The 27,703-nt window shown below is 36.5% G+C and overlaps 1 protein-coding gene across 4 annotated transcripts in view; it reads left to right on the forward strand.

The window, feature by feature from the left end:
• Nucleotides 1-27,703, forward strand: part of BCAS3 (BCAS3 microtubule associated cell migration factor) — a 595,828-nt gene that overhangs the window by 235,804 nt on the left and 332,321 nt on the right. For all 4 annotated transcript variants that reach the window (XM_061176783.1, XM_061176782.1, XM_061176784.1 and 1 more), the window contains exons 15-16: nucleotides 883-1,147; nucleotides 26,748-26,898. In XM_061176783.1, coding sequence (XP_061032766.1) covers nucleotides 883-1,147; nucleotides 26,748-26,898 — 416 coding nt within the window. The remainder of the gene's footprint in view (nucleotides 1-882; nucleotides 1,148-26,747; nucleotides 26,899-27,703) is intronic.

Here is a 27,703-nt window from a genome sequence, read left to right on the forward strand (position 1 = left end):
TTCTTTGTAAGTATATCCTACTTCAAAACTCAATTCCAGAACCCAGAGCTATTCAGATCATGTGTTTTTGGTGCCACTCCTAACCCTCTACCCTCTTGAACATCTCCTTTTCACCGCTCAGAAGCAGATTTCATATTTTCCTTCCTTTTTGTTACCACTGTGCCTCAAATGTAAGATAGTTATTTCATTTTCATATGTTATATTTTTGCAAATTTCTTATGTCTTTTCTTCCTGGTAGGCTGTGAGCCCAAGGATGATTTCTTATCTACCTCTTTGTTCCTAGTGTTTATTAGCATGGTACCCAGTGAGTATTCGTTGAGTGAATGATTGGATTAATAACTTCACCTGCATTGTATAATGTATGTTTTAATTTTTACTCTTCTATGCTTTTTTGGAAGGTAAATTCCTTTAAAGAAATGAACATTATCCATATATCTTTTTTTTTTCTTTTTTTTTAAATATAACTCTATAGGGTGAAACCACCTAGGTCCTATTTTATGACTTGGCACTCTATACAGCAAGGGACAGAATTCCCTACTGTAAATCTTATCAAATCCTTTATGTGAAGTTTTGATCAGTATTCACCATGAATCTAATCTTTAGAAGAAACATTTTGAAAATATAATCTGATGTTAGGTAAATTTGGTAACCAGGCAGGCATTTCTTTTTAAAAAATAATTAATTAATTAATTATATTTTATTTTATTATTATTATTATTATTTGGCTGCATTGGGTCTTTTTTGGCAGATTCTTAACCACCGCACCACCAGGGAAGTCCCCAGGCAGGCATTTCTGTTCATGTTTAATAATATGTTTGTGATATTCTTAGGTAAATCCAAACAGTTTCAATCATTTTTTGTTTTTCCTTGTTTCATTTCTAGGTACAAGACATATGCTTCAGCCATGACTGTCGCTGGGTTGTGGTCAGTACACTCCGGGGGACTTCCCACGTTTTCCCAATCAACCCTTATGGTGGCCAGCCTTGTGTTCGAACACATATGTCACCACGAGTCGTAAATCGTATGAGCCGTTTCCAGAAGAGTGCTGGGCTGGAAGAGATTGAACAGGAACTGACGTCTAAGCAAGGAGGTCGCTGTAGCCCTGTTCCAGGTCTATCCAGCAGCCCTTCTGGATCACCTCTGCATGGTAAACCCAGTTTTCTCTCTCTCCACTATTCCCAACAATTCTTCTTCCCTTTATCTTTCATTTTCGAGATCTGGAATAAAATTAACTCATTTTTCTAATTCATTCATACAAAGATAAGATCTTGGGCTCATTTGGGGACCTTCTTTTTTTTAAATTTATTTATTTTGTTTATTTATTTTTGGTTGCGTTGGGTCTTCGTTGCTGTGCCCGAGCTTTCTCTAGTTGCGGCGAGTGGGGGCTACTCTTCGTTGCGGTGCACAGGCTTCTCATTGTGGTGGCCTCTCTTGTTGCAGAGCACAGGCTCTAGGTGCGCGAGCTTCAGTAGTTGTGGTGTGCGGGCTCAGTAGTTGTGGTTCACGGGCTGTAGATCACAGGCTCAGTAGTTCTGGCGCACGGGCATAGTTGCTCCGCGGCATGTGGGATCTTCCCGGACCAGGGATCGAACCCATGTCCCGTGCATTGGCAGGCAGATTCTTAACCACTGCGCCACCAGGGAAGCCCGGGGACATTCTTAATTTATTAAATCATTTAATAAATTGAAGTTAATATAGTAATGGTGACCATTACCATGCTACATTAACTCCCTAACTTGTTTTTCTCAACTTTAAATTAAATATTTATTTGTGTGATTATGTTTTAAATATGTCTCTGCCACCAGGCTATCAGTTCTATTGAATGCCCATTCTGTATGAACAGAACTTATTACAGTCCCTGCCAGGCACAGAGTAAATGGAGATCTGTTGAATGAATGAACGGATGGATGGATGGATGGATGGAGGAATGTGTGAGTGAGTGAATATGGAAACAGCAGTCCCCAAGCTTCAACATTCCCTGTTGTGCTGGGAATTCTGCCTTCTAGTTTTTGATAAGTTCTCTCCTTCTTCCCCAATGACTGCCCCCTTCCCCCACCCTAGCAGAGCCCACACCACTCTCCTTGGCCCCAGGGGAAGAACCAGATCTCTTCAGCTCACTTGCCACGCTCAGCTAACTCCCTAACTTTTTCACTATATAAGAGTTACTTGATGTCATATGTATGGAATATGATGTTCAAGACTGTTTTCATAAATTTAGAGATCGAATCTCATATCTATAGATCTTTTCCAGAAAACTCTGACTTCAACCAGAATCAGTGCTGTAGTTCATTGAGAAATATTTATTGTTAGAGAGGAATAATCTTGAGTCGTATGTATTTTAGAGCAGCATTTGCATTTTATTTTAAAATATTGGGTTGACCAAAAAGTTCATTTGGGTTTTCGTAAGATGTTACGGAAAAACCCGAATGAACTTTTTGGCCAACCCAATACATCTTTGGGGGATTTCTAAAAAAGCCACGTATTAGTTCAGTATTTTATCTAGAGCAAATAGTTGTGTAACCATCACTCCAACCAATAAAGGAAGCATTACTAGAACTCCATTTTTGTACCCCTTTTCCATAAAAGCAAGCTGTGATTCTGACTTTTAGGGTAATCACTTCCTTACTTTTTAAAAAAGTGAACTATTCACTTTTTTATAAAACAGTGTGTGTATATATTCATATATTCAACTTCTTTAACATGTTTGTGAGATTAATTCATGTATTTTTATGTAGGTTTAATTCATTTATTTCCATTGCTCTTACATATTCCATTGTACAAATATATTTTTTCTTATTTATCCTTTCTCCTACTGTTGATGTATATTTGGGTGGTTTCTGATGTGGAGCTATTATGTATAATGAAGAGATGAAAATTTTTGTCCTTGTTTCTTAGTGCAAATGTGTGCTTATTTTTGTCTTGTTTTTGTTTTTTAACATCTTTATTGGAGTATAATTGCTTTACAATGGCGTGTTAGTTTCTGCTGTATAACAAAGTGAATCAGCTATACATATACATACATCCCCATATCTCCTCCCTCTTGCGTCTCCCTCCCACCCTCCCTGTCCCTCCCACCCTCCCTATCCCTCCCCTCTAGTTGGTCACAAAGCACCGAGCTGATCTCCTTGTGCTACGCGGCTGCTTCCCACTAGCTATCGGTTTTATATTTGGTAGTGTATACATGCCCATGCCACTCTCTCACTTTGTTTTATTTTTGAATTGAAGTGCTGGATTACAATGTATGCGAATCTTGGCCTTGGTAGATAATATCAGAATGGTTGTACCCACCAGAATGAGAGAAGATATTCGTTGACATTAGATGACACTTTGTTTTTTGGAGCATTGCAGTTTCTCCTTGACAGATGACCAATTTAGATTTTTAAGTATAGGGAATTTTATAGAGCGAGATTATGGTTCCTACAGAAAACAACCCTTATTTAATTGATTTGACATTCATGCAACATAAAATTAACCATTTAGATGTTAACAATTCAGTGGGATTTATTACATCACAATATTTTGCAACTACTGCTTCTGTCTAGTTCCAAATATATTGTCTTCACCCCAGACAAAAACTGCATATTCTTTTTCTTTTTTGGGGGCTGCACCGCATGGCCTGTGGGCTCTTAGTTCCCCAACCAGGGATCTAGTCCGTGCCCCCTGCATTGGAAGGGCGGAGTCTTAACTGCTGGACCGCCAGGGAAATCCCCCAAACTGCATATTCTTTAAGCAGTTCCTCCCCACCCCTCTGTCCCCAAGCCCCTAGCAACCACCAGTCTGCTTTCCATCTCAATCTATACCTGTTATGGATATTTCATATAACTGCAGTCATAAAATATGTGACCTTTTGTTTCTGGCTTCTTTCGCATAGCATAATGTTTTAAAAGTGTAGCCACATTGTAGTATGTATCAGTGCTTCATTCCTTTTTATGGTTGAATAATATTCCATTATATGTATGTACCACAGTTTTTTATCCGTTCATCCATTGATGGATATTTGAGTTGTTTCCACCTTTTGATTTTGTGCTTAGTGCTGTTATGAACATGTGTGTACAAGTACTTGTTTGAGTACATCTTTGCAATTCTTCTGGCTATATCCCTAAGAAGTTAAAGAAGCTAAAATGCTTCTGCTTGAACACATATCCTTTTGTAATACCTAATCAATTCAACATATATATTTTTTCTGGAGGAAGTTTTAAGATAGACTGAAAAAATATATTGGTAAATAGAATCCTGGGGAGAAATTCTGCAACTCAAAACAGTTTGGGACCTTTGTTTTCTCCTTAGATGATGTTTTGTGCTTTGGCCCTATTATAATTGTTTTAGTATTTATTTTTATTTATTTTTGGCTGCGTTGAGTGGCGCACAGGCTCCAGAGCGCGTTGGCTCTGTAGTTGCTGTGTGCAGGCTCTCTAGTTGCGGCACGTGGGCTGTCTAGTTGTGGCGCACGGGCTCTCTAGTTGTGTCACATGGGCTTAGTTGCCCCCCAGCATGTGGGATCTTAGTTCCCCGACCAGGGATCAAACCCGCATCCCCTGCATTGGAAGGCAGATTCTTAACTATTGGACCACCAGGGAAGTCCCTGGCCCTATTATTATTATTTTTTTTAAGAAGAATTTTTTTTTAATTAATTAATTTATTTATTTGTTTTTGGCTGCGTTGGGTCTTCGTTGCTGCTCGTGGGCTTTCTCTAGTTGCGGCGAGTGGGGGCTACTCCTCGTTGCAGTGCACAGGCTTCTCATTGCGGTGGCTTCTCTTGTTGCGGAGCATGGGTTCTAGACGCACAGGCTTCAGTAGTTGTGGCACGCGGGCTCAGTAGTTGTGGCTTGTGGGCTCTAGAGCGCAGGCTCAGTAGTTGTGGTGCACGGGCTTAGTTGCTTCGTGGCATGTGGGATCTTCCCGGACCAGGGATCAAACCCGTGTCCCCTGCATTGGTAGGCGTATTCTTAATCACTGCGCCACCAGGGAAGTCCCTGGCCCTATTATTTTTATAAGAACAGTTATTATTCATGTATATTTAACTAGTGATCCATGATCTTTGAGGTTGAAATAAGTCCTGGGTGAAAACTGTCATTTAAAAAAGTATTGGGACCTCCCTGGTGGTCCAGTGGGTAAGACTCCACGCTCCCAATGCAGGGGGCCCGGGTTCGATCCTGGATCGGGGAACTAGATCCCACTTGCACGCTGTAACTAAGAGTTTGCATGACGCAACTAAGAGTCTGCATTGCCGCAACAAAGATACCACGGCCGTAACAAAGATGCCGTGTGCCGCAACTAAGACCCGGCGCAGCCAAAATAAATAAATAAAAAATAAATATTTTTAAAAATAAAAAGAATAAAAAAGTATTTAAAATTTTTTAAAAAGTTTAAAAAGCTATGAGATATTCATATTTTCAGCCATTTGCAAGAAATTTTACTTCAGAAATAATTACTTACATTCTTAGGTGTGACTATTTTGTCATATAATTAAATGGTAGTATAGGTTCTTTGAGGGCCTTGCTCTTTGTGTTAAATATTTTTCTTAACTTGAATTTCACCATACACTTTATGGAGTGAGATTTAGTGTGCACATTGGGCAGCTAGGTTGGCCAGAGAACCAGCTGTATTAGTAGAAAAATTTGGAAGAATTTATAGTCTTTATATTTATACATCTTCAGAGAGCATTCTTTTGAGCTCCTATTTTCTTCCTCTTCTTCCTTCTCTAATAAGCGTACCACATACCAGGTTCTGTGCTAGGCTTTGGGCGTACTGTGCATAGAAATTAAGGTCATCTCTGCCCTTGTCTAAGGGAACAAAACAGATATTGAATGACTGAATGAATACCTTTCAATATATTTTTGCTGAAGGGTGCAAAGTGCCAGTCAATTAAGGATTTGTCATTTGTAAAAGATCAAACAGTTGAAGAGTAATATTGTCAAAATATATTATTTTCTCTCAGCATTATTGTTTTCACAGCTTTCTTCATATTTTTCCATAAAGCTAAGAGAAGGCATCTCAGAGAGGAGATTACAGACAGTTTAGCAGTACTGCAGTTCTTAAATTCCCTTTTGAAAGCAAGGAATTTCAGGAGACGTTTTCCTCCTGATAACACATGCTAAATTTTTATTATGTTGGAATTTCACCCCCTTTTTCTGTAGTTTTTTCATTTTTAAAGTGCAGACATTAGAGTGATGGTCATTTTTCTTTATGGTCTTTTTGTACCTTACATGTCAAAACAAAATGGGCATTGTTGTTGGTTAGTTCTAAAAATGATGTATTTACAGTTTGTGTGGATAAACAATCTGATGCTAGTCAAAAACAATGTAAACCTTTGAACAGGGAGGGATTCATCTTGAAAATGAATCATGCTTTGGCGGTTATTGCTGTTGTTTGTCTGTGCTCTTTTTAGCAAAGTAAAGGAAACTGTTAAATAACAGTTGATATAAGGATATTTCCTTTTTACTTTCTGGATGCAATCCAGTTTAGGTTAGGATTATTTTATCTATTTGCCATTTTTACTTAACAGAGGATGTTTATTTATTTGAAATATACTTTCTCTAAATATCTCTTTCATTTCTGGTCTTGTTGCCTGGACCTTAGTCTTAAGGGGTTCTTAAGATCCGTGAACATGGATAGGAAAATATTTCATCTTTAGGATTACTATCCTCTACCCAAAAGTAAATGTTTTCTTTCATTATGAATATAGACAACACATGACAGTAATAACAGCAGTACTTGTGACGTTGTCACCAATAAAAACACAGATGTTTTTGTATCACATTATATACAAAAAAATCTTGAAGTGTTTTGTCGAGATGTATTTTGAAATATTGTTTATGCTCACTGTTGCTTGGAAATTATATATATATATATAAAATGTAATAATATTACTGATTTTAATATTACATATATTACTATCGCAGAACTTAATTTTTTAAATAAACTGATAGCTATACTTCAGTATAATAATACGGTTTTCTCTGTAATTCTGTGTATTGTATCCCATGCATTTATAAGTATTATTCTGAGAAAGAGTCCATAGGCTTTTCCATGATGTCCAAGTAGTCCATGACAAAAATGATTAAGAACCTCTTATCATCATTTCTTACCTCATCTGTTTCTGTAGCCTCCAGCCTTCTTTTTTTCTTTTAACTATCTCAAGCATTTTCTTTGTTAACCGTTAAGTAGGATAATATTCCGCTTTTCTGCTTTCAGTCTTTCAGCGTCTCACCATGCTTCTAGGATGTTAGGGAAGGTTCCGTCTCACTCTCAGCTTCTTGTCCCACCACACCTACATTTCTGTACCCTTCCCTGAAAATGCCACATGTATTCATTTCTTGGCACCTTTTAAGTTTGCATACTCCTCTCGAAATAATTTTTATTCCCTTGGATGCCTGCTGAAACCCTACTTCATTATGATCTAGCTAAAAGTATCACTTCATCTCTTCAGCCTCTTTTTTTGTTTGTTTTTTATTTATTTATTTTTGGCCGCGTTGGGTCTTCGTTGCTGCCCGCGGGCTTTCTCTAGTTGCGGTGAGCAGGGGCTACTCTTCGTCGCGGTGCGCAGGCTTCTCGTTGCGGTGGCTTCTCTTGTTGCAGAGCATGGGCTCTAGGTGAGTGGGCTTCAGTAGTTATGGCATGCGAGCTCAGTAGTTGTGTCTCGTGGGCTCTAGAGCGCGGGCTCAGTAGTTGTGGTGCATGGGCTTAGTTGCTCTGAAGCATGTGGGATCTTTCCAGACCAGGGATCGAACCCGTGTCCCCTGCATTGGCAGGTGGATTCTTAATTGTGCTACCAGGGAAGTCCCTCTTCAGCCTCTTTTAAACACCTCTTGATGTTGTATGTTCTGTATCAGTCTTGGTATTGGCACTATGAATGTGATTTTATTATATTTTAATGTTAGTTGTTCATATTAACATATGTTAATATGTTCATTGACATGCCTGTGTCTCCCAGTAGATTTATCTCCATGAAGAGAGGGTCTTTTTCTTGTTTATATTTGTATCTTGGCACTTCATGTAGTATTTGGTAAAATGTAGATTCTAAGGCTTCAAACCAAAGTTTTCAAAGTTATTAGAACTTAGAAGTTCTAATAAAAACAATTTATTACTTGTCAGAATGAAGAGATTTTCATTCATGGTAACATTGCTTTTCATTTTAACATCTGTAAGATTCTTTCATTTTATTCAAGAACTATTAATTAGTGTTACTATGTCCAGGCACCATTCCTGAGCTCTAGGGATACAGCAGTGAATAAAAGAGGAAAACACCCCTGTTCCCATGGAGCTGACTTTCCAGTGGAGGGATATGTATGATGCATAGGATAGATGATAGATGGATGGATGGATGGATGGATGGATGGATGGATGGATGGATGGATGGACAAATGGATGGATAAACAGGTAGTTTTATATGCTATGGAGAAAAGTAAAGGAAGGGGAATAGGGCATGCCTGGAGAAGATTGCAGTTTGAAATTAGGATGCTCCTGGCAGGCCTTACTGAGTTGATGACATTTGAATAAAGATCTGATGGAAGTGTGGGAGAAAGTCATGCAGATGTCTGCGGAAGGTGTTCCAGGCAGAAGAAATAGTCAGTGTAAAATCCCTGAGCTGGGAATGTGTCTGGAGTGTTCATAGAGAGGCAAGGAGGCCCATGTGGCCAAGGAACAGTGTGCAAGGTGCAGAGTAGAAGATGAGGTCAGAGAGGGAATGCGGCCAGATCATGTCAGCCTTTGACTTTTACTCAGAGTAAAGTGGAAAAGCTGTGGAGGGTTTTGGGTGACGGGGTCAGATTGCGGTTTGACAGGAGCAGAATGGTGATCTGTATTGGGAATGCACCATCTGCAGTCTGACAAGAGTAGAAGTCTAGTGAGACCAGTTAGGAGAGCATTGCAGAAATCCAGGAGAGAAAAGAGAGGAGTCAGGGTGACCAGTAAGGCTTTCGGCCCGAACAGCTGGAAGGGTGCGACTGCCATCACATGAAATGAGGACCAGGAGGATAAAGCAGCTCTGGGGATAGAGACAGATCAGGACTTTTGGACATGTTTAGTTTAAGATGTGTCTTGACCTCCTAGTGATGTTAGGCAGGTAGTTGGTTTTATGAATCTGGAGTTCAGTGGGAAGGAATAGGCTGAGAATAAGTGTTGGGGAGGCATAGATTAAAAAAGCCAAAGCAGGATGAGATCACCTAGTAAGTGAATGAGTATGAAAAGAAGATGAAGACGTCCCAGAACTGAGCCTGTGACATAGAAGGAAAACCAACACATGAGAAATCCTACAAGCCAAATGAAGACATTTTTTTTTTTTCCCTGAGAAAAGGGAATGATTAATGTGTTAAATTCTGCTGATAGGTCAATTAAGATAAGGACTGAGAAAAAGCTAGAATACCATCAAATTTAGTCATGTAGAGGACATGTGGCTTTGATAAGAGCAAGTTTTGGTGAAGCGGTAGGGGCCTGATAAGAGGATTTTATTAAGGACGGGAAGAGAGAAATTGGAGGCCAGTATTGACAGGCCTTTCAATGAGCATTGATGTAAAGGGGAACAGGAAAATGGGGAAAAGTTAGAGGGCAAAGAGGAGATTGCCTCTGTTTTCTCATAGAAATAGGAGGTGGGCATGTTGCAGGCGAATGGTCCTCTAGGAGATGAGGCATTCCCTTTACCAGTTAGTAAATTTTTGCTGAATGAAGAAACCATTTCTGCCACTATTGTTTATGCTCCAAGCAAATTTAATTACTTGCTTTTGCTTTTCAGCTTCAATCAACACCTTGTTCCTGCATCTGAATTGTTTTCCGCTTATTTCTTCAGGTAAACGTGGAATGCATCTTTGAAGCTCAGCTCAGCTCAGCTCACAGTGTGCTTTCTCCCTCTTAACATAAAGTGTCTAACTTTGGTATTTGTTTCTTCTGTAAGCTATGTATCCATACTTATCACTTACTGCTTTCTACCTATTATTTTCGATGATCTCCATTTTTAACTGTAACTTCCTTGGGGAGGCAGTTGGAGTTGGAGGACCTGGAGTCTGACTTCCTGTCGTAGAACCTCTGTGACTTTCTGGCTCTGTAAATTTAGACAAATTACTTAATCTACCTGTGCCTTAATTTTCTATCAGTAAAATGGGGATAATAAAATTACCTACCTCAGAGAGTTACTGTGAGGATCAAAGCACTTTGAATAGTGTCTGGCACACATGAAATAACTCAGGAAAAGATTAGCTGCTATGATTAGTTTCATTATTGATACTGTTTATTACTAAGGAGGTATATAGGACTGATTCATTATTCATAGTTTTGTATAGTGGCTCTTATGCAGAAAAGAGAATAAATGAAGAGTTCACCAAATAATAAGTGACTGAAATATAATCGTGACCTTATTGTGCATAGGCTTTTGTAGCATTATTAGACTCAATATTGACGAGTTGACTTCTGACATTGTTTCTGAAATGAAGGTACACCCAACGCAAAATTGAAAGTGAAGGTAGTATTATTTTTTCTTTTTCATCTGTTTTTGCTCATTGTAATACCATACATTAGGAAATATAGTTGGATAAATTAATCTACCCATTCTCTAGCCTTTGCATTTCTTTATTTTGCAAATTAGTTTTCCAGTTTAGGTTCAAGAATATGACAGTCACTATGTGATAGGGCTTTTGAGGAATTTGTTTTTTCCTACTATTTCCATTGCGTTAACAGAGGGGTTCTGGATTTACTTCTGCAGTTCTCGGAAGTGTCGCCTTCCCATTAACTCATTGGTCCTCAGGGGAGGAGTCATCGTTGAGTCACAACTTTAGGCATCTGAATTCCAGATTCTACTTCTTCTAAATGGAAGTAATGGATGAGACTCTGGGTCCTGTAGAGGGGGCCTCTGATTTCTTGGGCTTGAAGCCTCACTATTTTAATAAACTGCTTCTAAGTAACTGGTAGCATCACTTTTCTTCCTAGCATCTGTATGAGGCATTCTTTTTTTTTTTTTTACCGCTCAGAAACTGTGTTTATAGCTTTCATTTGCTGGTTTATTGTAATTACTTACTTTTGTTGATCAGTAGTTTTCTTGATACAGACCACATCACAATTGTAAATACAAAGCAACCACCCATTTCAGCCTTATATAGTTTCACCTACTTAAGACAGTCAATAATAATGTGATGTTTCTTGACTTCTCTTTCCACATCACTGTTTACTTATGGATTGAAGTTTCCATTTGTATGTTTTAATTTTTGCCAAGAAAAATCAATCATGTGCACTGTAGCTCTGCTTTAAATTTTATGCCTCATATGACACAGAGTATATATATATACAGTATATACATGTAAATGGATAAAAATCTTCTTTTAGGCTATCTTAGTTTAGTACCTGGGTTTTTTACTGGTTGCATGTACTTTCTTGTAGTTCAGATGAAGTTTTTAATCTATTGTTTTCAAGTCTATTAAAGTTTTCCTAGTGAATTTGTGTCTTTACATCTATACACCAAAATCATGCATATTTAAAATATTTTCATGTCACTTCCTATTGTTTCTCAGAACAGATGAGTTCTTTAGGGAAAGTGGATTGAAAAGAGAGGCCTTATAATTAATACCATCCTAAAAAGTTCTTTTATTTCAGAAGCCCTAATTGGAGAAACCATCTACTAAATAAAGATAGCATCATTTTTTAATAGACTGTTTTATAGAGCAGTTATATGTTCACAGCAAATTGAGAGGAAGTTTCAGATAACATAGTTTTTGAGGAAAATAAAATTACCTGTGGAGTATCTTCTAACACTCTTATATTGTCTCTAAATTATACTTTACATTAAATTTAATACTATAAAAACTGATTAAAGTCTATTTGAATACTTTATCTCTTGTCTGTATTATTTGGAATATGCTACACTTTTCTCTCTCTTTTTTTTTTTATTCCTTAAAATAAATGCTGGCTCAGGTAGTTAGCAGTTGGAGCTATACTGTCATTTTTTGTTTTCCTCTTTACTGTAAATGAAATATTTTGTATTTTCTCTGTATTTTTAACACTGGCACATCATAGACTCCAGGTTTCTTGTTTTGTTTTTAAATGGTTAATGAGACATGCCTCTAGAGGGCGATCTTTTCTAAACTTTCCTGTGATGGTAATCATGGCAACCCTGGCATGAACCTGGTGTACTATGGATGTTGATGTCATCTAAGATTTTATAATAACCTAGCTTCCTTTTCATGATGTTTTCTATGATGTAGTCCTCAAAGTCTTATTAGAGAATTGGACTTTTGAAATATATTACTATCAATTATTATCTAGTTTTAGTACCCTGTCCAGGTACCTAGCTCCTATGAATGAACGGAGGGAACTCTTTTAGTTAATCATCTGAGTAAGTGGTTTCTGTATGTTCTAAAAGTTCCTTTCTTTGTTTCTCTATACATGCTATTCAAGGACCTATCTCTGTATTTTATGGGACCAGAGTGATTACACTCCACTACTGAGGCATCATTAGGCCTTACACTTAATCTCTGCTTCTCTTTTCTCTTAACATTCATTGTAGTTTTATTGTTTTTGTTTACCTATTCAATATAATTTTTGTATCAAAGCAATACATATATTTATTATAAAAGTCAAATAATGCCACAATTTTATAAAGAAAAATTGCGCTCTCCTGCACTCACTTCTCCCACTCAGAGGCTGCTTCTTTCAGTTCTTCATAATTTATTTCTTGCTGTTTTCTTTTTTTTGCCCCTTTCTGGAAATCATTTTGGTTGGATAATGGATCTCCTACACTGAACCCCTAACTTTCTTTTCTATTTCCTATCTCTTTGTCTTTTTGTTGTACTTTAAGAGAATATCCCCAACTTTATCTCCTAACCTTCTTATTAGATTTTTATTTGTGCAATATGTTTTTAATAACCTTTTCTGTGAATGTTTCTCTTATTATCACATCCTTTTCTTATTTCACAGATGTAAAATTGTTTATCTCTTTAAAAGATAGTTATAATTTTTGATGCACTTCTTTGCTCCTGGTAGTATCTCTATTTCCTCTGAGTTCCTTTTTCAGTTTTTTTTGTGGTCATCATTATCTTTCATCTTGGACTCTCAACCCTGATTGTACATTATAATTTACCTGGATAGATTAAAAAAGTACTGATGCCTAGGCCCAATCTCAGACTGGTTAAACTAAAATACTGGCCGGAATGTCTAGGAATCCTTGGCTGATCATTCTTATTTTCTATTTTATTAAAAAAATTTTATTATTATTTGATTTATTTTGTTATTTCATATTTATTCAGCTAATCAACACATCCATACTAAAGAACTGATTGGAAGCTCTTTGAGCACGAGTAGCTCATACCAGTTTATAGGTCCAACTGGTCTATCAGTTTTATTGGGGTACCCCCCGATCAATAGTATTTGTAGATCTTTTCACTTTGACTGGTCAGTTTCCCCACGAAGGAATCCTCTAGAAACGTTCTGGCAATAGACTTACAAGTTAGTTTTCAGGGAGTTGATCCTTCAACATTGTTTTAGTCTAGTGATTAGAATAACTAACTACAAGAGGATTTGGCTTTTCTATTTGCACGTTAAGTTAGCCTTACTTTTCCAGTGAGGAAGACAATTAAGTAAGAAAATTCTGGTCAGGTTCCATTGAAATATTTTTTCAAAATTTGCTTTTAGAAAAATTGGAGGGGGAGAAGAGAGGAGAAATTGGGCTTCTTAGGATACACAGTGACCAGTGTCTGCATGAGTGACCCAAATAAACAGATTTAGAAATTATGAGACTTGGGAGTAGCAGCCATGAGCAGTCTTGAACTTAAAAATCTGAGCAGGAAGTAAAAATATGACTGCTGGCTTATAGTTTGTAAACTACAAAAGGGTACGGAGAGTGAGGTCGCTGCTGTGCCAGCGTTACACATACTGAGAAATAGAAACTGTTATGGTTCTTAGCATAATAGGTTCTTAGCATAAAATGACATTTAGAATTTGGAGGAGGATGAGGAAAGGAAAGGGATTTAAGGTTCATTGAAAGAGGTATTAACATTGGATGATGTGTTTTTGCAGGTGAGAATATTGAAGCGAGAATGAGGCACAAGAGTGAAACTATTTCAAACTGGATAGAGTGGAATTAGTGTGGGCATTGTTGTTGTTGGCAGCTTCAGAAGAGACAGGCCATTCCCTTTTCAGTGTTGAGAATCATCACTAGTAGGGAATTCTTAACAAATGTTCAATAATATTTCACTCCTGTCCAATTTGGAATGGATTGAAATGTGTACACTTTTGATAAAATCATGGATGAAAGAAAATATAAAACAACAGTACTGATAAATGATTATGGTTTTCTGGCAATAATCCAGCTGATTAAGAAAAAGTGTTTCTGCTAAGGCAGAAGAATTACAGGGAAAGAAGTAGAGTCATCATTCTCCGGTGCCCAGATATGGTCATGGTATCACTCCTCTTTGTGATTTTCATTCTCGAGGACTTTCTGTCAAAGGAATTTTTATGCAAACAGGTAAATTCATGGTTTTGCTTTTGGAAAAATAAGTTTGGAAGACAAGGACTTGAACTATTTATTAATGTTCATATGTGTACTTTGATTTCTTTTTCTTTTTTTGTCGGTGAACAATACTGTCTCACAAATTGTTGATAATTTAGGCAGCTAAATTGAGAATGGGTTTCCTGTTTTCTTCTTGAGCAGAACATGTAAGCATATTTTGATAGAATGATATTTAAATGTTTTTAAGCTGGAAATAAAATATATGTGAGTATAAAAGGTTTTATCTTCCCTGCTGTCAAAAATGCTGATTTGGCTCTTTTGCACAGTACTCCCATCTTTGTATGGTTGTTAAAATCTGTTGCTCTTTCCCATCTGAAGGAAATGCATCTTTGACACTTCTCATGACCTGAGTCATGATGCTGAAATAGAGCCAGAAAATATCCTTAACAGTCATAAGTAAAAAGAAGGAAGGCTTCCGTGGGGTGGGGGTAAGGGAGCGGGAAGGAGGTTGTGGGGAGCATCTTTGCTATTGCTATTTTAAATTATATCTTTTTGATTATTATGAAAGTTGCTTACATTTTACTACGATCGTTGTTATTCAACAGAAAATACTTTGATTTTAATATTTAATTTTTCCTTAGTATACAGTGTTTAATGTACTGGAAAAAGACCAGTTCTGCAAATGTTAAATTATTTTGAGTCCTCCAAGTCTAAAAGCATTACACCTTAAATCTTGCAATTTATTCAGTATTTTATCTTGTTACAGTGTTTCTTTTTATTTCAGTACCAGCTCCCATTTTTCCATATCTTATAGGTTCAACAGTTTAAGTAATAGCATTATATTTATTGAATGATGCAGATAAGTTTCTTTTTTTTTTTTTTCCTTGAACAGTGAAGTGCTTCTGTTTGATCTGTTGACATGATACAGAATTCATTGCAAGATAAGCATGGGAGATATGGGTGTGGAATATTTTCAAAAAAGAATTTTAATGAGGATTTATTTATACTTCGGGGAACACATTTAATCACAGATTTGGTCTAAGTGCTGCTAGATTATGGGATTTTTAATTCTGGGGATTTTGCACTAGGGTTATTAAATGTCTTCACTTCTGAGCACTTAGTCCCAAAACTCTACTCTTCGATTCAGAAGAGTTGGGAATTTTGAGGTTGCTTACGTCTTTAGGAATAACTTGATTCTTAAAGTAAAATCCCAAGATCTTTTTCTTTTATTCTCCTTCTTTATACAAACAGTTTGCATTGTTCCCTCTACTGTTAAGTACAGTCCATTTACTGTCTTGCTTGATTTTTCATTGTGGAAAGAGTGGTAAACTACAATCCTAATGTTTAAAATGAATTAAAAATTGCTGAAACTTCTTAAATATTAAGGGCACCAGCTCTTACAAATTGTCTTCATCCCAAATCTTGGAATGCTGCAAGAATAATAAACTAAGGTAATGAACTTCCCACTTATGGGAGGAGATTTTAAAAATTCATTTTGTAAATTTGGGTTGGCTGTGTGAACAAATTGTGCCAAAAGTATAGTGGAGAGGAGATGCAGACAGAAGATTTTCATACAGTTTATTTCAGTGCTTGTCCCTATACACTTTTTATCTCTGAAACTTTTTGGAAATATTTCTTATTTCCCCTTATTTGTATTTTTTTGAATGTTGTTTCTGACTTATCTCCCTTTCTGGGCTTATTTTTGCATCGCGAGGATCCTTGTTCTCAGACAGCTTTAGTATCTTTTTGGAGTAGTGTAGACTGATCTTGTTCTGCATATAGTTTTAGCAACAGTTAGTTAGTTCCTTTTGACTTTTTATTTTTATGTATAAATTTTCTAAATTTATTGAGTTTTGGATTTAAGGAAAGAAAAACACATTTACATGTAACAGTCGTGAACACATTAAGATAATAATTAACTGGTAAAAAAGTATTCAGACTAGAAAAGGAAACTACCTAGCACATTGTGTATTTGAATATTTATAAATTTATAAATTTATATATATATACTTTTAATTAATTAATTAATTAATTTATTTATTTATGGCTGCATTGGGTCTTTGTTGCTGCGCACTGGCTTCCTCTAGTTGCAGTGAGCGGGGGCTTCTCTTGTTGCGGAGCGTGGGCTCCAGGCACGCGGGCTTCAGTAGTTGTGGCATGCGGGCTCAGTAGTTGTGGCTTGTGGGCTCTAGAGCACAGGCTCAGTAGTTGTGGTGCCCGGGATTAGTTGCTCTGCGGCATGTGGGATCTTCCCGGACCAGGGCTCGAACCTGTGTCCCCTGCATTGGCAGGCGGATTCTTAACCACTGTGCCACCAGGGAACCCCTATAAATTTATATATTGATTAATATTTGATAAATAGTGCAGTTACAAGTCTCCAGAATGTGAAGTTTTAATTCTACTGACATTCAGTAAGCACTAGTGCAAAGTTTGTGCAGCTACTTTGTATGTAGTGGGAAGAGTGATGACAGTATCATTAAAAACCTCAACCCCATCTTGCAAAGAAAAAAAAAAAATTGGGTTCTTGTTTTCAAGTCAATTTTGTGGGGGATATTTCTTACCTTTCTACCTTCCCACCCCTCCCCCAGAGTACCTGTCTGTTGTGTTGTGAACTGTTTACTTGAAAAAGCAACAAGTGTTTTGCTTGAAATGCATATATGTTTTTGCAGTATCTTTGCTTCACCACCTCTTACTCTCCAAAAATTTTACAGGGAGAAACAAGTCAGTGCCTAGTCAGAATTGTCCTTGAACGCTTCCTATCTTGCACTTTGTCACCAAAACTGTTTGGTTGTTCTGTTAACAGTCTTTAAAAAAATATGGATGTATTATTCATTTTCTTTTAATTGTGTGTGTTCTGCTCTCCTTGGCTCCCGTGAACAAGCATTGCTTCCGCCCAGTTTGGTATGTGGGTCAGAAGGCACTGTTTCTCACCAGGGCGCTGCTGTTTCCTCTTCCTACTTGAGTAGATTACAGATTATACTGGAATACGCCTGAGAAAAGGTCAAAAAGGAGGGTGAAAGTCCTGGAACTGCAGCTGGGAAGCTTGTCATTCTCATCTAGGAAAGGGGAAAAAAAGAGAGAGAAAGAAAGAAAAAGAGAAACAGAGACTCCAATGTCAACCCCAAACAACCCACATTCAGGAAATTCCCGTTTGCACAGGATACTTTTTATATATTCCAAAAGGACTGTATTTGGTTTTGATTAAATAATTATCGAGTGTTTGGCTGAGAAAGCTTTAATGTTAAATTAGACGGCAAGCAAGAGCTAAGCAGTGTTTTTAGCTTTTCAGAGCCTACATTTCCAGTGATTGTTACAAAACAAGCTACCATTGTACTCTTTTTGACAGAGTCAAGAAGTCGGGAGCTTTTCAGCTACAGAGTTAACTTAGTTAAACTCATTGGTATATTTTGGATTTTTATCCCTGTCAATTCCACAGCAGGATACTAAAAGCAGACCGAACATTTTGGTCTTCTGTGGAAAGCAAAAAGCACCAAAAAAGCCCCATATGAACTTGTTACCTGATTTTTATTTTGGAAAGACATGATGTTGGGAGTAGGCCATCTACATGAGGTCTTAGAGTAAAGAAGTTGGTTGAAGTAGGATAATAATGGGATATTTGGGAATAGGGTTCTCCCTATATATTTATCTTCTCAGGAGTGCCAGGTTGTCACATCCACATTGCCTCTTAGTGTGCCTCGTTACTCCAATTTCAAAATGTAAGGGTTCAGAATATTAGCAGACCAAGGACACTGACTGAGAGGCTTGTATCCTAGAACAAGAGTGGATCTTGTGGACAGGTGTGTGGAAGGGTGATGAGAACAGAATTTGAAACTATTGTAGGAGTCTCATTTCTATATGTTTCTTTAGTAAACCTTCAGAAAAAATGGAGTGCCTAAAGGAATAAAGTTAAGGGTCAAAAAGTGAGAAGATAATGCAGACCTCCTAAAAGCTGTGCTCTCCCTTAGGGCACCATCAACACTGCCTGGTGTCATTTTGCTTTTCTCCACATGAATCTTTGCCATTTTTATGTTTATCCCTGCATCCCTAATGACAACAAAAGACAATGCTTCTTTATCCTCCACACTCTTCATTTGGTCCCCTTGATTCCATTGTAGCTCTTAGTTTCCTACACCTTCTGTTCCTAGAATCTTCCTCAGACCCTCATTAGCAGTAATTTGTAGCCTGTGCCTCTAGAATCCTATAATAAAAAGTTTTCTCTTTTTCACTGATGTGATACTGTGTTAAGGTACTTTCTCACCTACAACTCTGATCCCTTGATTGCTTTATGTTATTTTAACTGATCTCGTTCGTCTTAGGTCTTAGTTCGCAGTATGGTAAGATAGGGAAATTTTTTAAAGGGGAGGGAGGAGGCCTATAATTGCATTTATGTCTTATTTTTCCTCTTCTGGTTTGCATTTAAGACGAAATGAAGGTGTACACACAGAGACACCGGTATTAACTTTAATATTTAGCATAATCTGAAATGGGCAATAATCTCAGGATCTTGCTGGCTTTTAGAGATTTCTTGTGGCTGGCACTTTGCCACATTCACATGTTCTCACATCATGCATTCAGAAGCTAAGAATACCAACCTGGCAGCTTCTGCAGGGAGGGTAAAGATAAAACAGAAAGGAGTCTAGCTTTGCAGCCACATTACCTGGGAGTTGTTGCTGATGTCTTTTCCACAAATGTTCAAGTTTGTCAAAGCCCAGTAAATCTTGGAAAGTTTATTTTCCTTGTAGCATCTGTGTTTTATAATGGGTCTTTTAATTTGTTTTTACTTTGTCTGCAGGGATTTCTTTTGTCCGGAGTTTTCAGACTCTGTCTTTTTTTTTTTTTTTTTCCTGTGGAAGTGAGTCCGTTAATGATGACTGGTTTGGGAATATGCCTCTGCAAAGCTGACCTGACAGGCTGTTCCTCCAGCACAGCAACAAAGCCCATTGTTATTTTCTCTCTTTTATCCTCAACTTCATCCATTTTCCCCCTGTGTGTTTATAGTATAGAAAGTCTGGGAAAACATACTTTGGGACAGTGCATACATGATAAGGTGGCATTTTGAAGTTACAAACATTTTTAGTAAACAGAGATTACACCACATCAGCCTCACACACAGACAGAGGTGCTGTGTGTTAATGTGGAGATTGAAAGTTTCTTTCCCCAAAGTACCTGCAGGTATTCTTCATCCAAAAGGCAGAACGGGGGAGAAAAAAAGAGCACATGAGGTTGTTTTCATAATTCCTTTTTCGAAAATGCAAACTTGTACAAGTAAATACAAAAAGTCAGTGGTTAAACCCCGATGTGAACTGTTCTGGCTTCGGGCTTTGTATTGTAACATTAAAAACAATAATATCCATAAACAAATAAACAACTGAAAACAAAATATCGCTTTAAACATCAAAGGATGTTTTGAAAATTGATTTTTAAATGATTTTCTATTCCCAAATAGAATTCCTGCTTTAATTTATTGAGAAAGCATTTTATTGGAACTTGGGATTTTTCCCCCACCCCAAGAGAACTCCGTCTATCTTGGGGACTGGTAAACCTCTAAAGGATCAAAGCTCTAGTGGATTTGGTTAAAGACCCAAAAGCCTGAAGGCTTATGGAAGTTTATCTATATAGAGTAAGCCCAAAAAACTGGGATGAGAGTTTTAGAAGAGCTTATTTTCTCATGAGATTTTTGAGACTTCCTCTGTTTGGATGTGCCAGAAATACTGTGAGAATATCCATTCTCATGGCATTTGTCACTTACAGGTCTTTTCCCAGCTGGAATTTGTAAGTATAATGCTGTGTGAAATATTATATGTATTTTAAGGTTTTATGAAGCCCACTACTAAAATTGCAATTAAACAGCCTCCACTATTTTCACTGTACTCATACAATAAAGAGAAAAGCATAGTAAAGAATGGTTGCTGAAGGTGACATTTAGAATTGATGTAGTGACTCTTCACTGATCTCAGAAATTTTTAATTTTACTGTTACAATCATATATATGCCTAGAAGGTGGAGCAAAGAAAGTGCTGCTCTCCCTGTCTGTCCAAAGGGAAATTGAAGCATAAGATGGAGGGACAGGCTTAATCCACATCCAAGGCTTAGGATACTATGAGTTTCTTCTGCTGAACCTCATTGTATTAAGAAGCTTCAGGCTTCAAGAATAATCCTGGCTCGGAAATTTAGGTTTGATATAATGATAAGGAAGTGTCTGAAGATCTATTCTTAAAGTTACCAAGTCTAGGCTCCTGGCCGAGTCAACCTGAGACTAAGGAGACTGGTGAAAGCCATGGATTCCAGCACCTGGCTATCTTCTTAAGGACTTTGGGTGTCCCCTCCAAAATTAATTTTTTTTCTATAGATCATAGGGCTATATTTTCCTATACTTCCTGGATATGAGAAAAAATATATTTCCTCCCTTCATTCAGCATTTACTGAGCTGTCAACAACTAGTAAGATACTGCTCCTACTCTGCAGGAGTCTTAACAGTTTTTGTGGAGGATAAATCTGGGGGTTTGTTAGATTCTAGCTTCATTTTCAAAGAAAATCCATGACCCAAGAAAGAGATAGTGAAAATCGTCTTTAAACAAAGACTGAACAATTGAAAAGGGAAGAAAGGATCATTATACTATTTTTGTGTATTTGATTGATTCAGTATGAACTTTCATTTTTAAATTTTGTGCTTTTAACATATATTTTTATACGTAGATCATTACGTGTGAGTTAATGAGATTTCTTGTCTAAGCTAGTTCCCTCATTTTACTAATTCCTGAATTAATTGTTCACACAGCTCTCATCCTTTATTTTCTACTAGAAAAGTGAAGATGAGAAGATCCAAGTTCCTTCCTCTATACTCAAAATTTGCATATCATCCCTTTAAAACAACAATGAAAAACATCTCCTTCCTTTTTGTTCCTGAGACATTTTACAGATATCTTTATTAGCACTTTTTCTCCCATTAAATCCTTTAAAGACCTATAGTCTTTCTGTCTCATTATGTTATGACCTCTTTAGGAGTCCCTTGGACTTATTTATCCAGGACTAGAACAGGGCCTCATACCAATAAGGCTCAAAAAGTGTGAGTTGAAAGAATGAATGTTGAATGAAACCTTTGCCTGGTACAGTATCTCATCTTGTTAACGGCTTCTTTTCAGCTCCGAAGTCCTTAAATTTGTGTTCTGTATCCATTACCGGAATCATTTCCTATCAACGCTCCCTTTACTTATCCCCTTCCATATGATTTGTCACCTCTTTAGTGAAGCTACCCTATTGAAGATTACCAGAGTTAGTAGCTTTCTCTCTATGTTTGCCTTTCTGAACCTTGTCATTGTTGACCATTTTATTTATTCTTTCATTAAAGCTATTTTTATAAATTGCTTACCACATAGTAAAATATGTCAGACACTTATGAATTCTTATGAAATATACCCAACTTATTTTACTCTTTCAGATACACTGGGTTTCACAGGCTACATCATGAACACAGACACCAAGAATAAAAGCTCATAAATACTTGGGTGTTGCTTGACAATAAGATAGAAGGCTGCGAGGGATAGATGTGATGTACCTTGTATGCTCCCTTTAGGTTGTTTTATCTTGGTGAGCCAGCGAAGGGTTTTAAGTTATGGCTAACGTAACCACAAGATTTGGAACTTCTCAGTGAAATCACTTCCTTTTTCTAGACTATGCATCCTATCTGTAAAGTTCAATGATCTCAAAATCTGTGCTGTTCCCTTGCTGAAGAATTTAGGTACCTAAGTTCCTACTCCTCTGGCTCAATTGAAATATTCTTCTAAAACTGAAATATATTATCTTCCCATTGCTTTCCATTATAATTCTCTCCTAGTTAGAGATTTCTTACTATTGCTCACATCTGTGGCATCACTTTACATGCTCTCCTCCTCATGTTATCCTTATCCTCAGAATATTTCTACTCTTCTGCTCTTATCCATATTTTACCCATCTTTCAAAGCCTAGGTTATGTCTCATCTGCTCTATGATCTCTTCTCCAAATAATTGATCCCGTGTGTACTTATCTTTAGTGCTAGGCAATTAGCACTTAATTATTCCTGTTTCATGCATATTAGACTGTAAGCTTTGTGACAGTGAAGAATGCAGTCCTCACAGTGTGTGATCTTAGGCTAAGGCACTCAACGAATATTTGACTGCTCGTTGTGAAATGTGTGTGTTAAACATAGTCCTTGAATTTCATTAGCTTGTGACATATTTCGTGTTGCGGTCTGATTTCAGATCCAAATTAGATTCAGATCCAGACAATATTCAAAGAAATTAAAGGATACCTACATAAGTGGAAAGACATCCCATGTTCTTGGCTTGGTTGCGGTCTGATTTCAGATCCAAATTAGATTCAGATCCAAACAGTATTCAATGAAATTAAAGGATACCTGCATAAGTGGAAAGACATCCAATGTTCTTGGCTTGGAGGAATTAATATTCTTAGGATGGCAGTGCTCCCTATACTGATGAACAGATTCAGTGCAATCCCTATCAAAATCCCAGCTGGCATTTTTGCAGATAATGACAAAATGTAGGTGGAAGCAGCAAGTTTTGTTGCATATAATGATTCATCAAAGAAGCATAACAGACCACTGACTGTCTTAGAAAGAAAAGGAATTCAGCATGATTTTTCTGTCTGTTTTTTTTCTATCTTAAGTTCCTCTGAAAAACCGTTATTTGCAGTGACAGAGATGCTTCACAGTCCTTATTCTTCCTGGAAAAAAGTGAACAAGGGTTATAGGAGTTTTGAAAGTTAAAGTATTGTCTTCAGTGAGTTCTGTATGTGTGTATTTGGGTAAGGGTTTATGTAATGGCTATTATAGAAGTCATCCCGATATGGCAGAATTTCAAAACAACTTGGAAATGAAAAAAAAAACAAACACACTGATCTAAATTTTCTAATTCCATGTGGCTTGTATCTGAAGAGGACATTGATAATGTAATCCCAACTTCTGTCTTTATATTTCATAACCTTCTCTCTGGGAGATTTGTAACTTATTTGAATCTTGTAGTGGTAGGCTTACAAGGTGGTGACACCAAATAATATAGAAATAGTAAATGTCCAAATGGATGCTTCTGCTCTACAGTATAGTATGTTCCCTTCTGCTATTCTCGTTTCTTTCTTTTCAGTGACTGTATGTGTTTTCTATTTATTTTCAGATAGCAGTACAAATTGACATAACATGTCTGCTTAACAAAATTTAGCTCTAAGTTTGTCATTAGGCCAGGATATCATTAAATGGAAAAAACAAAAGAGATCATGGATCCTGACTTGCCTCAGATTTCAAGTGTCACAGTATTGAAGTAATAGACATTATAGGTACTATTTTGAGGACACTGGTTAAAAAACAAAAAAATTTGAAATGCATATTTGTAAGGTTGTGGTAAATAAGTGTAAAATATAAAAGTTAAAAAGTTTTTAGATTGAGTTTTTGAAACAAAAAATGTACAAGAGAAATAAATTCATAAAGTGGAATTTATGAAAAAAAAATTTTGCTTGTTAAAAGATCTGTAAGAGAAGAAAAAGACAAGTCACAGCAGGGTAGAAAATATTTAAGAATCATGTACCTTATAAAAGGTTTATATTCAGAATATATAAAGAACTTTTGAAATTTGAGAGTAAGATCCATAAATAATTTCTTACATTTATAGTCATTTGATTTTCAGCAAGGGTACCAGGACAATCCATTGGTGTGGGAAAGAATATCTTTTCAACAAATGATGCTGGAACAAGTGGTATTCAACATTCAAAAGAATGAAGTTGAACCCCTACCTCACACCATTTATAAAAATTAATTCAAAATTGGTCAGAGATCTAAATGTTAGAGCTAAAAATATATAAAACTCTTAGAAGAAAACATAGCTCTAAATCTTTGTGTCCTTGGACTGGGCGGTGGTTTCTTAGATATGATAACAAAAGAATAAGCAATTAAAGAAAATATAAAGAGTTCATCAAAATTAAAAACTTTTATGTTTCAAAGCATACCATGAAGAAAGTGAAAGATGACACATGGAATGGGAGAAAATATTTATAAATCATGTATTTGATAAGGGACTTATATTCTGAGAATATAATTAGCTCTTACAACTGAACAATAAAAAGATAACTCAATTTTGGGTAAACATTTTGGATAGACATTTCTCCAAAGAAGGTATACAAATTACCAAAATGCACATGAAAAAGATGTTTAACATCATTAGTCATTAGTAAAATGCAAATCAAAACTACAGTGAGATACCACTTCACACCCACTAGGATGGATAAAATAAAAAAGATAGACCATAACAAATATTGTTGAGGATGTGGAGAATTTGGAGTCCTCATACACTGGTGCAGCCACAGTTTAGCAGTTCCTCAAAAGGTTAAATATAGACCCAACAGTTCCACTCCTAGGTGTATATACCCAAGAAAATTGAAAGCACAAGTCCACATAAAAACCTGCGCACTAATGTCCATAGAAGCGTTATTCATAGTAGCCTGTTAAAACAACCCAAATATTCGTCAACTGGTATAAATGTGGTATATCCATACATTGGAATATTATTCAACCAGTAAAAGGACTGAACTATTGATACTTGGTAACATGGATGAACCTTGAAAACATAATAAGTGAAAGAAACACTCACAAAAGGCTACATTGTATGATTTCATTTATATGAAATATCCAGAATAGGCAAATCTATAGAAACAGAAAAGATTCCTGTATCAAAAGCCGATGGGTGGGGCAAAGGAAGAGTGACTACTAATGGGTATGGGCTTTCTTTTTGAGTGATGAAAATGTTCTGAAATTAGATAGTGATCATAGTATATGATTCTATTCTGTAGAATATACTAAACACCATGGAACTGTACATTTCAAAAGGGTGAATTTTATGGTATATGAATTATATCTCAGCAAAAATATTAACCCAGTTTTTAAAATTGGCAAAAGCTTTACATAGGTACTTTACCAAAGAAAATATATGGATGACAAATAAGTACACGAACAACAACAACAAGCTAAACATTTTTGACCATTAGAGAAATCCAAATAAAAGCCAGAATAGCTAAAATCAAAAAGAGTAACAATACCAAATTCTGGTGTGGATGCAGAAGAACTGGAACTGTCATACTTTGCCGGTGGGAGTGTGAAGATCAGCTACTTTGTCAAACTGGCATTTTCTCATAACCTTAAACATACAATTATTATGTCAATGCAAACATTCATTTACTGTGATCAGCAACTCCATTCCTAGATTATTTATATGTTTTTAAAAAACTTGCATTCATACAAAAACCTGTTCAAAAATGTTTATAGCAGCTTTATTTGTAATAACCAAAAGTTGGAAACAAGTCAAATGTCCTTTCGCCGATGACTGGGTAAACAAACTGAAGTACTTCCATACAATGGGATCATACTCAGGAATAAAAAGAATTGATACATGTAGGAAAATGTAGAGTGGATGAATCTCAGATGCTTATTGGCAAGTGAAAGAAGCAAGACAATACCGTACATACTTTGTGATTTCATTTATAGGATGTTCCGGAAAATGCAAAGCCATGGAGAGGGAGAAAAGATAAGTGCATGAGAGGAATTTGGCTTATTGGTGAGAGCAGAGTAATTACTCTCACTGCAGATCGGATTTTATTTCACAGAGCTTGTTTTTCCTGGTTGTTAATGAGCCATAATGCCTATTCTTTTTTTTTTTTTTTTTTGGTATTAATACCATCATAAAATAAAGGGTTGATTTATGTTTTTTAATTTTATGGTGGGGAGTGGTACATTTTGGGAGTAAGGCAATGTTTTTGCCTATTGACTTTTGTCAGTCTCACCCTCTGTCTACTGTGGTACATTCTATGGATACACATCCTTATGACTCACGTTTCTTCTGCTCTCTGAGCCTTTGCAGGTCGCCATGGCTGGAATATTCACCCCACTTACTCTCAAGCTTGTTTAGGGAAATGTGCCATGCTTCCTCTAGGCTAATTTAGATCTTGCCATTTTAATTTCTTTTACTATCCTATATTTCTTTATAGCACCATAAAATTATAATTCAGTTTTATACCAATTATTTGTATAACCATGTAACATCTATCCAATTCTGTATCCTCCAATCCTCCATCCTCAAACACTACAGTCTCTGTTTATAATCAATGCACATTTGGTATTACCAGAGTCCTTTGTTTTTTTTTTTCCATCCATATAGCCATGATTCTTTTAGAATCCCTTCTGCCTTTGATACCTTTCTTAAAAGATTAGTGGAGTCAGTGCAAATCCTATCAGAGAAGGAAACTTCGCTCGGTGATGCTTTTCTTTTCTTTTTCTCTTTGTAGGGAAACTCAACAGCCAAGACTCCTACAATAATTTTGCCAACAACAACCCTGGCAACCCCCGGCTTTCTCCTCTCCCCAGCCTGATGGTATTGATGCCTCTTGCACAAATCAAGCAACCAATGACATTGGGGACCATCACCAAACGAACAGGGTAAGGCCTCAGGCTTGATACTTTTTTAGTAGTTGTTTTAGAGGGTTAAATACACAAAAATAAAACATACTTTTTCTTTGGGTGGTTTTGATTATGTTCTTCATTTCCAGCCCACATGAGACTTAATGGCAGCAGATTAAATACAAAGTATAGAACATACACAAACACATTCATACACAGCCATGTACACGCACATTCACAGAAATAACAAAGCAGTGACAAGTTGTGAAAACTAGTATTGGCTAATAAAAACCAGATCCATTTATTCAGGCTTATAGTTGCTGCCTTGTGGCTTTGTCTGAAAGTAGTACAGTTGCATTTTCTTGCTTTTGTGGACATGATCTGGATTTATCATGACCCCCAAATTTTGACTGACACAAATACTAATGAGAGAACTTAATATGACAACCATGTTTCTAATACTTAAAAAAAAAATCATCTATATTGAGGTACAATTTACATATAATAATCTATCATTAGTATCAGGACAATGTGATATTATGGATAGTTTTCAAAATCCAGAGTCCTAGGGTTTAGGCTTTACTGAGATTGGTCATTAACATCCTCAGAGGCTCCTGATGACTCACTTGATATCTTTGTGCTTATTTTAGCTATTTAAAAAATTTTCAAATTCCTTCCTGTTAGGAATATAAAATTATCACTTCTTTGGGTTCCTGAAAATAAAGTGCTGTGTCTAAGATATAAGATCATTAGATATTCAATTGTATAACAACTGTGAAACTCTATTATGTTCCCCAAAATATATATGTCTATAGCCAAATTACCTATTTTCATCAATAAGCAA

The sequence above is a fragment of the Eubalaena glacialis genome, chromosome 19, assembly GCF_028564815.1.
Source record: "Eubalaena glacialis isolate mEubGla1 chromosome 19, mEubGla1.1.hap2.+ XY, whole genome shotgun sequence".
NCBI classification, from domain to species: Eukaryota; Metazoa; Chordata; class Mammalia; order Artiodactyla; family Balaenidae; genus Eubalaena; species Eubalaena glacialis.